Raw genomic sequence first — 12,924 nt, 5'->3', positions numbered from 1 at the left:
AGTAAAGGCTCTGCCAACAGCAGACTCTTTTTTAAAACACTTATTTCCTTTCATTTACTCCCGAACTGCTGGGACTGAGCAGCAGCATCTTGGGCCGGGTGCAATGAGCTGGCAGAGGCAGAAGGAAGAAGAAAGGGAGGAGGAGGCACAAGAGCGCTAGGACCTGGGGCCGGGCCGGGCCGCGCCGGGCCTGCAGCCGCTCGTCAATGCCTCCGTCAGCTTTTCCTTCGGGGGAGGAATTGTCCAAGAAAAGAAAAGAAAAGAAAAAGAAAAAGAAAAAAAGAAAGAAAAAAAAAAAGAAAAAAAAGAGAGTAAGTAGTGAGAGGAGAAAAGGAAAAAAAGGAGATTAAAAAAGGAGGACAAGAGGAGGAAGACGAGAAATAAATAAAGAGGGGGAAAAGTAAGAGGAAAAACAAAAGAGGGCAAAAGAATAACCCCTCCCGCCGTGGATCGTTCTCTGCCGCGGTGTCAGCGCGGCGGGGGGAGCGCGGCGGGGCCAGGACACGTCTACAGAAATTCCAAGAGGGGCCGGGCTGGGCGGGCGGAGGGGAAGGGACGGGAAAGCGAAGGCGAAGGGGCGTCCCGGGCAGGAAAGGGGCGTCCTGAACCCCCCGCCCTCCTCCTTCCCCCCGCCGGGCCCTTCCGCCGCCGCAGCCCCAGCGCCATGGCCACGGCCGCGGGCAGCCGCTGCCTCCTCCTCCTCCTCCTGCTGCTGCTGCTGGGCGTCTTGGGGGCCCCGGCGCTGGGAGACCCCGGCCCCTTAGAAGACGTGGTGATAGACAGATACTATATTCCCAAAATCTGCCTGCGGGAGGCGCAGATGGGGGATTTCATTCGCTACCACTACAATGGGACCTTTAAAGATGGCAAAAAGTTTGACTCCAGGTATCGCCCGCGGCTCTGTGCCGGCTGCATGCGGGGGGCAGCTGCGGCGGGACCCTGCATGCCTCCCCCAGCCCCCAGCCCGCATGCCGGGGCAGGCAGGCGGCTGCGGGGACCCCGCATGTGTCCCCCAGCCCCGGGGGCAGGGGCAGCCAGGCCAGAGCAGGCAGCTGCCTGCGCCAGACAACGCCCAGCACCCCCGGCTTTGAACCAAGGGGGGCTTTTGGTGGGTGCTGGGGTAACACTGGGAGCCCGGTACACGTGTCAGCCTGAAGCAAACACCCAGCCCAGGCTGCAGCCCCTTTCTGTAGCCCCTGCCTGGGCTGCCCCACCAGGTCCCACAGAGGCTCCCAGCCCTTCAGGGAGCCTCAGATCCACAGAGCTGTGGGATCGCCTGTCCAGGGCACGGGCATGATTTGACCCCAATTGGCATGCTCTGCACTCAGGAACACGTATCTACATGTGCTGCACAGGCAGGAAAATGCTTAAAGCACTTTGAGACGTGGCAGCAGCAAAACCCTTCATTATCCCGGAGCTCTGCTGGGCTCAGTGTTCCTTGGCCCCTGCATCGTCCCTGCTCTGCTCATGCTGGCTGAGAATCAGGGTTGGGGCAGCCCCTGGTTTGCAGCACCATGAGCAGGGAGGAGAGCTGGGGACACAGAAACAACTGGAGCCGTGCTGGGCTCAGCCCCAGCACCATGTAGTCATAAAAATTTCCCAGGCAGGTGGGGTTTTTTTGGAGTTCTGGGAAGCAAAGGGGTTCACAGTTTGATGTGTCTTACCTTTCATGTGAGCATCAGTGGGGGAGTAAGTAACTGCAGTGGGAGCCTGGGGACACTCATTGCTAAAAGAATTCTCTCCCAGGAGGACATCTGCTGCCCCAGTAGTTTCTTGGACTATTTAAAAGTTTAAAAATAAAAACAAATTTGCAGTTTAAAAATGAGGCCAGGACGTCGTCTTTCCTCATCACTGCATAAAGCTCTAATGTGCTGTACACAAAATGGTTTGGAAGCAGCAGGAAGCCATAGAGCTGTCGGCCTCCAGCCCAGCTCAGTGGGTGAGATCTGAGGAGGGTGTGGATGGCCTCTGGCGGTGCAGGGTCAGGCTGAAGTCGTGACCAGTGGCCCAGGGGCCAGCTACCCTCCAGCAGCATGGGATTGAGCCCACTAGGATCCATGTTTTTGAGCTATGAGCTCTGCCTGCAACCCAGGGACTCAGACTGTGATGGGAGTCCTGCAAAATGGGCAGGGGGCAGCCCTGTCTCTCTGCTCTGCCTCACCAGCACTGGCAGCTTTGGGAGCTTCATCCTTTTTCTCACCTCTGATGGGTCTGTCCCTTTGCCCCAGCTATGACCGAGGGGCCACGGTGGCCGGTGTGGTGGGCGTTGGGCGGCTGATCACAGGCATGGACCGGGGGCTGCAGGGCATGTGCGTGAACGAGCGGCGTCACCTCATCGTGCCACCCCACCTGGGCTACGGCAGCATCGGCGTGGGTAAGGGGCCCTGGAGCAGAGGGGCTGAGGGAGCAAACCCCCCAGGGCTGGTGTTAGCAGGGCTCCAGTGCTCCCCTGGCAGATGTGGCCTAATTGTGGCTCTGTGGCCAGGGCGAGTGGTGCTGAAGTGGGCCTTCCCTGGGAGTGAGGGGGTCCAGCCAGACTGTGCTGTTTTCCCAAGGGCTGGCATGGGTCTCCAGTAGCCCTGAGTAGTGGCAGCTTCAGGGCATAGAGCCCATGGCTGGCCTGGGCTCAGTGTTGGTCCCACTTAAAGTGCACTGTCCTTGTGGTGCCCCTTTAGCGGGGCTGATCCCCCCAGATGCCACCCTGTACTTCGATGTGGTCATGCTGGACATCTGGAACAAGAACGACAAGCTGCAGATCACCACCCTGTCCAAGCCCGAGCGCTGCAACCGCACGGTGGAGAACTCGGACTTCGTGCGGTACCACTACAACGGCACGCTGCTGGATGGGACCCCCTTCGACTCCAGGTATGGGCCACTGGGATGCACCCTGGCCTCAGGGCACAGGCCTGTGGGGCTGGGCTGCACCCTCTGCCTTGACGCTGTGCCACTAGGGGTGGCTGTGACCCAGGGACACCAGGCTGGGCACACAGTCAGAGCAGCCTCACCCTGTACTCCCTCCCTGCTCCCCAGCAGGGCTGGTGCAGCTCCACGACCCCCTAAACCAGCCTCTGGCACAGCACTGCTCTGGCTGGGGCTGCTGGTGTGGCCCCGGAGCCAGCGCCATCCTCATTCTCCACCACCAGCTACAGCAAGGGCAGCACCTATGACACGTACGTGGGCACTGGGTGGCTGATCAAGGGCATGGACCAGGGGCTGCTGGGCATGTGCGCTGGGGAGAAGAGGAGCATCATCATCCCCCCATTCCTGGCCTATGGGGAGAAGGGCTATGGTGAGCCAGGCACCACCCATCGTGCCAGCTCCTTCCCTCCCAGCTCTGACCAGAGCCCTCTGGTGTAGAAGAACCCTCCTTCAGGCTGACCTGTGTCCTCTCCCAGGGACCGTGATCCCACCACAGGCATCACTGGTGTTCAGCGTGCTGCTGGTGGATTTCCACAATCCCAAGGATGGTGTCTTTCTGGAGCACCTGGAGGTGCCGGAGTCCTGCAAGCGCCGGGCTGTGACTGGGGACTTTGTCCGCTACCACTACAATGGGACACTCATGGACGGGACACTCTTTGACTCCAGGTATGGGATGAAGTGGCCGTGTAGGGAGAGCCCCTGATGTCCTCTCCTGCCCCACAGCCGCAAGGAAAGGCTGGAGAGGGGATAGTGGGCATGAAATAGGCTAAAAAGGCTAAAATATCTGTTTGTTGCATCTCTTGGAGCAAGGTTTGGTTCCTGGGGGAGCAGGAGAGGCTGGGAGAAGGGGTGTGGGTTGGGGTGTAGGGGCTGGGCGGATTGATGGTGCTGGGGGTTCTCTTGCTGCAGTTACTCTCGCAATCAGACCTACAACACCTACATTGGGAAGGGCTACATCATCCCTGGCATGGATCAGGGGCTGCAGGGGGTCTGCATTGGAGAGCACCGCCGAGTGGTCATCCCCCCACACCTGGCTTATGGGGAGAATGGTGCAGGTAAATCTGCAGAGGGCTCTGAGGGACGGGCACATCAAGGGATGTGGGAAGAAGCAGGGAAAGGCTTCACTGGCCCTGCAGCGCTCCGGCAGCTTTTCTTCACCCTCCTCTTTCAGGTGATAAAATTCCTGGCTCAGCCGTGCTCATCTTTGATGTCCACGTCATCGACTTCCACAACCCTGAGGACCCGGTGGAGATCGAGACCGTGTTCCGGCCCGAGGGCTGCAATGTCACCACCCGCAACCGGGACTTTGTCCGCTACCACTACAACTGCTCCTTGCTGGATGGCACCCGGCTCTTCTCCTCGTGCGTGCCCTGAGCATTCCTGTCCCTCCTGAGGCCAGACCCTGGCTGCCACTGAGCTGGGGGTGGGCGGGCAGCGGGACCATCTGCTCTGCAACAGGCAATGCTGGAGCATTGGCCACAGGGCAGAAGGATGGGGAGGGTTCAAGGGACACATTGGGATGGACGTGGCTGTGGCATGGAGGGTGTGGGATTCTTGGCCATGGTGGGATGGAAGGGTCAGGATTTCAGGGCTGCCCACTAGGTCCAAGGGACTTTTCTCACCGGCATTGTTTCCTCTGTGCCGCTTGCAGCCACGACTACGAGAAGCCCCAGGAGGTAACTCTGGGGGCCAACAAGGTGATCGAGGGGCTGAACAGTGGCCTCCTGGACATGTGTGCAGGGGAGAGGCGGGTGCTCATCATCCCCCCACACCTGGGCCACGGGGAGAGCGGAGGTAAGGGAGCAGCAGCTGATGTGTGCAATGCAAACCGGGTGGTTCGGCCTTGCTGGGCTCCTGCTGGGCTCCATCACCCCTCACCCTGCCAGGGCTGCGGGGCTCAGGGCCAGGGCTTTGCCTTGCTCCCCGTGGTGCTGGAGCCTTTGCTGTGTTTCCAGCCCGGGGGGTGCCTGGCAGCGCCGTGCTCCGCTTCGAGGTGGAGCTGATCTCCATGGAGGAGGGGGTTCCTGAGGGCTACCTCTTTATCTGGCACGGGGAGCCACCAGCCAGCCTGTACGAGCAGATGGACCTCAACAAGGATGGGGGGATCCCTGCTGACGAGGTGAGTGGGTTCCAAATGGTGGAGTGCAGAAAGAAGTGGGGGCACAGGGGACCCCACCCTGGGCAGCAGCACTTGAAGGGCCCTGCTGCCCCTGGGCACTTGGGAGCCTGCAGAGCTGTGCAGGAAGAACACCCCGGCCAAAGCATTGCTGCTGTGTGCGGGCAGTGTCCCCGAGGGCAGCCTCTGCTCCAGTCCCTGCCTGTCCTGGTCATGGGCCATGGTCTCCCTGCCCTGCTCAGTGCCGGCTGCACAGAGCCAAGCAACATCTCTTCCCTCTCCCCTCTCCAGTTCTCCACCTTCATCAAGACCCAGGTGGCAGAGGGGAAAGGCCGCCTCATGCCCAGCTCTGACCCAGAGAAAGTCATTGCTGACATGTTCCGGAACCAGGACCGCAACCAGGACGGGAAGATCACACCCGACGAGCTGAAGCTCAAGTCGGATGAGGACCAGGAGAAGATTCATGAGGAGCTCTGAGGAGCAGTCCCGCTGTTCCTGGAGACAGGACTCATCCTTGTCATGTCATGGCCGGTCTCCCACCCTGGGAATCTGCCCCTGCCCCTCCCCAGTCCTGCAGGGGGCCGGGTTTTGATTTTCACCTCTCATTAACTGAGGGTATTTTGATGTGTTCTCCTGAACAGGAAAACTCAGCCCCCAGCTAATAAACCCACACAAGAAGATGTCCCCTCCCTAAGCCCCTTCATCCTCCACCAGTGACTGCAGGTCCAGCTCCAGCTCCCTCACTTGTCTGTGCTGCCTCAGGGGCCAGGCAGGATGTAAGGGGGGTTCCTCCTCACCTCCACCACAGCATTTTGTAGTTTAGGGTTGGAGATTGGGTTTTTTATATAAACACTTAAAATTCTTCAGAGAGAAGAAAGAGAAGCCTTTTGTCCCAGTCCCTGCTCTGTCCCTGCTGCCATCCTCCCCGGGACAAGAGGCTGAAGGGGGCTCAGGTTCCCAGGGTGAAACCCCAATACTCTGCAGGCATCTGCCATTCCAAAAGTCTGGACCCCCTGGAACTGTGAGACCTGGCAAACCCCTCATCAGCTGGGAGAAGGGAAACAGACCCTCATCCCCCAGCCCTCAGGGAGCAGCATTGTCCCCCTTCACACCCTCCCCACCTCTCAACCCTCAGCATTGTCCCCCTTCACACCCTCCCCACCCCCAGTGATTGAGACAAATCAGACCCATTTATTTTCAATTCTTAAATGCAGGTCACAGCCTTGGAGTGCTCAGGTCCTCGTGTTGGGACCAGCACAGCTCTGGCATCCCAAAGCCTCTGCAGTTTGTCCTCGACAGAGATAGAAGAAATGCAGGAGCACAGCAGTGCAGAGCAAACCCCTCAAACGGGGACTCTGCCTTGCACCAAATAAATAATTCCTCCAGGTTTCCAAGGAGTTGGTCTGTGTTTGGTTACTTTGCCATGAAACCTTCAAATGTGTTGGGGTAGCAGCACAGCTCCACCAGTGCCCAGGGGGATTCCAGGCTCCGGCATCCACTGGGTCTGGCAGGAGAAACCAAAATTCCCACCTGGGAGCCTCCACCATAGCAAACAGAGCTCCAGCACCCAGAGATGGCTGGGGGCTCTGGTGGGATGAGGAGCTGGGGAGCAGAGACAGCTGCCAGTGCCAGCCCAGGGAACAGAGCAGCTCCAGCCCCCGAGTGTTGCATACAAACCAACTGTGACCCAGCTTTAGCCAATTATGTTTTTATTCCAAAACAGACTACAAATCTGTTCTTCCCAAAGTCCCACATAACGAGAGGTTATACAGCAATAAAACGGTCTTTTCCTATTGCTGCTCTGAGAGCCCAGGATCAGCCCAGAAATTTAGTACACAAACATGGTCAGGTAAAACATTGCTTAAAACTCAAAATTCTGCCACTGGCCCCTCCTCCCCCATTCCCACTCCTCCTCCTCTGATCCCTGGCAGACAAACTTCTGGCTTTGGGCGGCAGCAGCCGAGCTCCGAGGCCTTCAGGGACGGCTGGAAAAAGCTCTTTTACCACAGTAAGAGCTGTACTGGTGGAAGAAGGACGGTGAGCTGAGACACAAGGCCAGAGAGCTGCTGATTTACACAGGGAATGTGAGGTTGGGTGATGTGATGGCCAGCAGGGCCACATCAGCCCAGCAGCTGCACGGGCACCAGAGTCAGCCTGGGAGCTTTGACACCCACAGAAAACAGGAGAGAGAGACTGTCCTCAGCCCACAGTAAACTATCTCCATTCCACCCTCAGCTGCTGAAGCAAGTGCAGAACATCTCTGTCTGAAACATGGAACGAACGGTTTGTCATGGCCTCAGGAGGTGGCAGGGGTGAATTCCAAGTGGGATGAAGTCTGAGCGGGACAGAGTCAGTCTGGGTGGGAAACTGCAGAGCCAGGCAGAGTTGAGGTAAAGGGAAAGGAGAAGCCTCCTCCATCTCACCTCTCCTGCTCTAGGGCTGGCTGAGGGCATTAGTGAGGTTGGGATGGAGCCCAGGCAGTACCAGCAGGTCCCCTCCAGCTCTGTCCCGGGAAGGACATTCCCTGCCCAGTGCCCGCTGTGTGGCCGGGGCTGGGACACCGCGTCCCCAGCTCATGTCTCAGTCAGGATGTACCGCAGAATCCCGTTCACCACGTCCAGCGTCTCATCACTCTCCAGAACAATGTCATAGGAATCCAGGTACTTCCCCCTCCGCTCTTCCACCTGCCAGGACCATGAACAACCAACAGCTGAGGGTGAGGATGTTCCAGCCACAGCCCCTCACTACTGAAAAGGGGGTCAGTAACTACCCAGACCATTTCGCAGGAGCAGCAGGAGCCCAGCAGACACCCTGGGGTCCCTCCGCACACCCCACAGGAGCTCGTACCAATCTCTTATATGCCCAAATCACTGGGGCAGCCCCCTGCCCCTCCCTGCTGGCCCCAGGCCTGGCACCTGGGGAAGGCTGGTAGGGAAGCACTAAACTGCTTCTCTCACCCACCTTGTCATTGAGAAAGCCAATCTTGAGGATGTTCTCCACGCTGGGAACACCATCTGCCATCGTCAGGTCACCCATGGAGTCCCCCAGCAGGATGATGCTCGTCCTTGTGCTCAGCTGCTGGAAGTACCCTGTGCCCTGCAGCACGGTGTTGTTCTTGTTGTAGGTGTGGATGAGTGGTCCCCTGAAGTGCGTGAGGACTCCCTGAGCATGTGGGACAGGCAGGTAGACAGCTCTTAACCCGATGGTGTCACTGCTAATCATGTCCCAGTCCTCAGTCCCAGCCCCACACCACTCCCCTCACACACTCACCACACAGATGCAATGCAAGAACTCACATCATCATTGAAGTCCATGTAGTTGGACACCACATTGACATTGGAGTAGAAGACATTGGCCTGACGGATAATCTCTTCCAGGATATCACCAATGCCAGCAGAGAAGATGAACAGGGGGACGTTGTTCTTATGCAGCTGATCAAAGAACTCCTTGAAGCCATCCCTAGAGCAGGAGTGTGCATTGCACAGGGCTGTGTTACCAGCTCCCAGCATGGTGCCCTGTGCTGGCAGCATGCTCAGCCCAGCTCCTGTTCCTGCCCCCCACTTCCCAAACAGAAACACACATGTAGGCTCTGCAAACAGCACGAGCTCTCTGTGGCACCAGCACTCCTGTGGCCTCCCCTGTGCAGAACCCCAGAGCTGTGGATGCAGCAGCTGGAGGGAACACGGAGCACTCCAGCCTTTTGCCTGGCATCTCCTGAGCACATCAGCTGCTCTGCAGGGGCACAGGGCACAGCCTGTCTGCACACACCCACAGGAGTGGGCGCTGCCAGGAACCACGTGGGAGCTGTGCAACAGGTCGGACTGGCTGGGAGGATGATCAGAACAACCTGTGATAGCCCCAGTCTGCCAGGACACAATTCCATGCAGAAGTGGAACTTGGGCTCATGAAAAGCCACCTCCTCCCTGAGCCTGACAGCAACCTGGCAGAGCCCAGTTCTCCAAGCCAGCCTTAGGGCCACAGCCGCCAGGTCAGCTTTAGCAGCAAGTTCTAGCACAACATTTTTGTGCTGTGGGTGAAATCTGCTGCTGAGCCAAGGGCCTGCATAAGCCTTGGCAGTTCCAGTGCAAAGTACACAGCTCTGCTGGAAGAAAGGAGCTGCATGCTGCTCCTGCATCCTGCCCTGCAAATGGGGAGCTGTGCCCAGCACCAGCCCCTCAGCTGCCCCTTGCCAAGGCCCAAGAGAGGGGCAGTGGTTTCAGAGCAGGAAGAGAGCAGCCTGCAGCCAAGGACCGAGCTCAGGCTCTGGCTCTTGTTCTGACTTCATAAGAACTCACCCCCAGGGAGTGAGCAGGGGAGGCTGGCACTGGTCATGCTGTGGTGTGGTGACAGCACAGAGACCTGGCTACATGGGCAGGAGAGAAGGGCTGTGGGCAGCCAAGCTGTACCTCAGCATCACATCCCATGCCCAAACCTCAATATCACATCCCCAGGCCTGTACCTGAGCATCGCTTCTGACTCTCTGACGATCTGGGCTATGTCACCTTTGTGGATCTTCTGCTGCACCAGCAGCTCGTGGGCCTTGGTCCACCTGTATTTGACGTAGGAAAAGCAGCAGTGACAGAGCTCCCAAGCAGAGGATATCAGCAGTCAGAAACAACAACTAAACCTTGTGGGATTGCTGCCAAGCCCAGGGATGATTCAAGCCTCATGTCCTGTAGTCCTCAGGGACAAGAGGTTGTCAGGAGATGGTCAGGATCACCACAAACAGCACTCACCACTCCACCATGAGGGGACGTTTCTCTTCCAGGGTCCGGTTGGGATCTATTTCAATGGGATAGTAATAGTGGAGCAGGTCCTTCAGCTGGAGTGTCACACAGAGGGAAAAGGAACAAAGTGAACATCGGGTCTAAAGAGACTAAAGAAAACTAGCATTTCTGAAGTTCTCCAGAGCGTTGCTCTTCCTAAACACAACCAAAACCTTGTCATTGAGCAGCTTCCCTCTGAGCATACCTGGAACTCTCAGCAGCCTGGCTGGCCCCTACCTTGCTCCAAATGTTGCAGGTACACACAGCCCTCCCCTTCCTCCTCTTATCAAACTGAAACACCCACAGCTGTACATGCAAATTCGAGTTCCCTTTTTAATTTCTCCTCTGTCATGGCTGGCCGAAATGCAGCCTGGACACTTTCTCACTGGCAGCCACCACAGCTGGGAGAGCTGCCACACCAGCCACTGCGACCTCCTGATGATGGGTGACAGGTACAACAATCACTGAGCCAAGACATGGTGTGCCTTACACACAGCACCCACCTTCTTCTTGCCATCCTCACTGATAACGCGGCTGGTATCAAGGATATCTGCAAAGAAAATAAAACGCCAGTGATGTAGCACAGAATCATAAACAGACTTTCTACAGCAATTGCCCTGCGTCTCAGTGCTGGCTCTTCCCAGTACAAGCCGTGGTGACACCGTGACCCTGTGTGGTGCAAGGGTCAAGCAAGGTGCAAGGGTAACAAGCACAGGTTCCCTGTGGAGTCCCAACACAATGGCTCCCACTCTGAGCCCACAGCAGGTCCCAGTGGGAGGGCCTGGCTTGGCCAGACACAGCCTTGGTGCCCGTGGGCAGTGGGATGAAGGCAGCCAGCCCAGGAGCTGGCTCCTGCAGTGGGCAGTGAGCAGCTGGCACCAGGCATCGAGGCCCAGACCTGCACTGGGAAGGACAGGATGGAGCAGCCCGGCTTGGTAGAGGAGGGCACAGGGGATGACAGGAACCACATCAAATACAAACACAGAAACCAAACAGAACCAGGGGCAGTAAAAACAACGGCTTCCACTCACTGTGAGATGTGGGGCAGCGCCTGCCATTGCAACCAAACCTGCTCAGCGTCATGTCAAAGTCAGAAATGACCTGGAAGAGGGGAGAAAACCAAATCTGTGCATGACCCACTGAATTCTGCAGTGGCCAGAGTGAACCCAAGGGGCTGCCAACTGTGAGAACGAGCACCCAGCACCACTAGTCTCCAGTGGGCACAGACTAGCAGCGACGACGCGGCCACTCGTAGCAGCTGCGAGGCAGATGGTGTCCTGACCCTCCCACCCCGGAGCTCTTATCGGCACCGAATGGCTCCATCCCGCCTGGGCGGAGCAGGGGTCTGGGGACTGGCGCACAGTTAAAGCTTCACAACTGGGAGCCAAAAGGCCCGTCCGGGGAGAGCCGCCAGCGCCGTACTCCCGTCCTCTGGGGCTTCTCCCTCTCCGGCTGCACCCCTCGCCGCAGGCGCTTCCTCGCGGGGCTGGGAGAAGCCGGGCCGCGGCCGGGGGACGAGGAAGAGGCGGCTGAGAAAAGGACAGAGCACGGTACCTGCAGTTTGGCCACCCCCTGCTCCCGGAGAGCCTGGATGATCCCCCGCACACGCTCGGGCTGCCGGATCCGGACCGTAGCTTTCTCCAGCTCGGGCACCTGCAGGCACAGACCGCGCTGGGTGCCGCCCCGGTCCCCCACAAGCTCCGGGGGGACCGAGACCCTCCAGCCCCCTCTGTCCCTCCGTCCCGGCCGCGCTGCCGGCCCGCAGCCGCGCTCACCATCTCGCCCGTTCGGCTCCGCTCGCTGCGGGCCGCGCAGCCGCGGGGCGGGCGCGGGGGCGGGACCGGAACGCGGCCGCGGGCCCGGGGGCCCGGCCGGTGCTCCGGGAGCCTTCGGTGCCTGCTGCGGCCGGAGGATCCTCCCGCGCTCCGCCCCGCGCCTGCGGCAGCTCCGGCCCGCGGGTGCGTTTCCCTCGCGACCAGCCGGGAAGGCGAAAGATATAGTTTAAAAAAAGAAACAAAAAAAAAAAAAAGGTCACCGGTCTTTTCGTGCCCGCAAAGCTCCCGCCCGGCACCGAACCACTCCGCAGCCCCGGGAACATTGGGAACACAGAGTCAAGGAACACTGGCGGGGGGGGAGCCCTCAAAGAAAAATCCCCCAGCGTTGCCAAAGCCACCGTTAACCGGTGTCCCTAAGTGCCACATCCACAAGACTTTTAAAACCCTCCAGAGATGAGGATCCACCACTACTACCCTCGGCAGCCTGTGCCAGGGCTGGACAACCCATTCGGGAAAAAAATTCCTGGCATTACCAATATATAACCCAAACCTCCACTGACAAAGCAGCAGGGACAGTGTGTGTGACAGCACTTACATGAGCTGGACTGTACCTCAGCTTCCTCCTGGACGAGGTGGCACAAGACCCCTCTGCAGTGGTTCATGCTCACAATTTGGGGGCCGTTACACCCCAGTGAAATATTAGTGAAGGGTTGCCAGGGGATCAATCACATGGCTGGATTTGCTCCAAGCAACCAACACGGTGCAGGTCTGGGGCCCAGTAGAACCCGGGCTGTAGGGAGGAAAAGGCTGGGGCCAACCACAGAATGTTGGGCCTGGGTCACCCCTGCATGTCTGTGATGTCATTATGGGGCACAACCCAGAACCAGCAAGGGTGCTCAGTGCTGGGTGTTTGGGACAGCACCAGAGTGCTCCACACACCTCAGCAAGGTCCACTGCCTTTGGCTCCAACGTGAGGCACCTACTAAATATTCATCCTCCAACATGGAGAGGAAGATGAACAATAGGAAATGCAGCATCTCCAATGAACTGCGCCTGGAAGGGAGATTTTGTGATGTGATCATCAGTGTAGAGGGGGTGGATTTCAAGGCTCACAAGCTCATCCTCTCTTGCTGCAGTACCTACTTCAGGTCAGTAGTTGAAACACAGGGGGATGGGGGCAAAGAGCATTCCCTGATTGGGGTCACCCTGCCTCAGCACTTCTCCAGGACTTCCACCTGCCCTGAACCTTTCATCAAGTGATTTCCCATAGTCCTCACACCTCCCTGAACACCGGGATTAATCCACATATCAGTGTGGTGTCGGAGGAGCCCCAGACACAGTGCAGGGC

At 58.3% G+C, this 12,924-nt stretch overlaps 2 protein-coding genes across 3 annotated transcripts; one reads left to right on the top strand and one right to left on the bottom strand.

Annotated features, from left to right (window-relative positions):
* The first annotated feature begins 239 nt into the window (after window positions 1-239).
* FKBP10 (FKBP prolyl isomerase 10) lies at window positions 240-6,432 on the top strand. Of its 2 annotated transcripts, none has more exons than XM_066205140.1 (10): window positions 240-311; window positions 2,229-2,374; window positions 2,676-2,865; window positions 3,144-3,289; window positions 3,396-3,585; window positions 3,829-3,974; window positions 4,091-4,280; window positions 4,571-4,713; window positions 4,875-5,038; window positions 5,327-6,432. In XM_066205140.1, exons 2-10 carry the CDS (start codon window positions 2,287-2,289, stop codon window positions 5,510-5,512), a joined length of 1,443 nt encoding a protein of 480 aa, XP_066061237.1. In that variant the 5' UTR covers window positions 240-311; window positions 2,229-2,286; the 3' UTR covers window positions 5,513-6,432. The 2 variants fall into 2 exon arrangements, with proteins under 2 accessions (XP_066061237.1, XP_066061236.1); XM_066205139.1 differs by lacking the exon at window positions 240-311 and adding an exon at window positions 577-885.
* A 301-nt stretch (window positions 6,433-6,733) lies between these two features.
* NT5C3B (5'-nucleotidase, cytosolic IIIB) lies at window positions 6,734-11,632 on the bottom strand. The gene is made up of 9 exons (XM_066205192.1): window positions 11,577-11,632; window positions 11,356-11,454; window positions 10,833-10,902; window positions 10,305-10,351; window positions 9,772-9,857; window positions 9,495-9,584; window positions 8,332-8,494; window positions 7,997-8,197; window positions 6,734-7,719 (listed from the first exon to the last, which is right to left on the bottom strand). The coding sequence occupies exons 1-9, from the start codon at window positions 11,577-11,579 to the stop codon at window positions 7,609-7,611; spliced, it is 870 nt and encodes a 289-aa protein (XP_066061289.1). The 5' UTR covers window positions 11,580-11,632; the 3' UTR covers window positions 6,734-7,608.
* Window positions 11,633-12,924: the final 1,292 nt, after the last annotated feature.

Source organism: Chamaea fasciata, unplaced genomic scaffold (assembly GCF_029207755.1).
Source record: "Chamaea fasciata isolate MVZ Bird 193981 ecotype frontalis unplaced genomic scaffold, bChaFas1.0.hap1 SCAF_27, whole genome shotgun sequence".
NCBI lineage: Eukaryota > Metazoa > Chordata > Aves > Passeriformes > Sylviidae > Chamaea > Chamaea fasciata.
The sequence above is the reverse complement of the archived record's forward strand: the minus strand, read 5'-3'. Positions and strand labels throughout refer to the sequence as shown.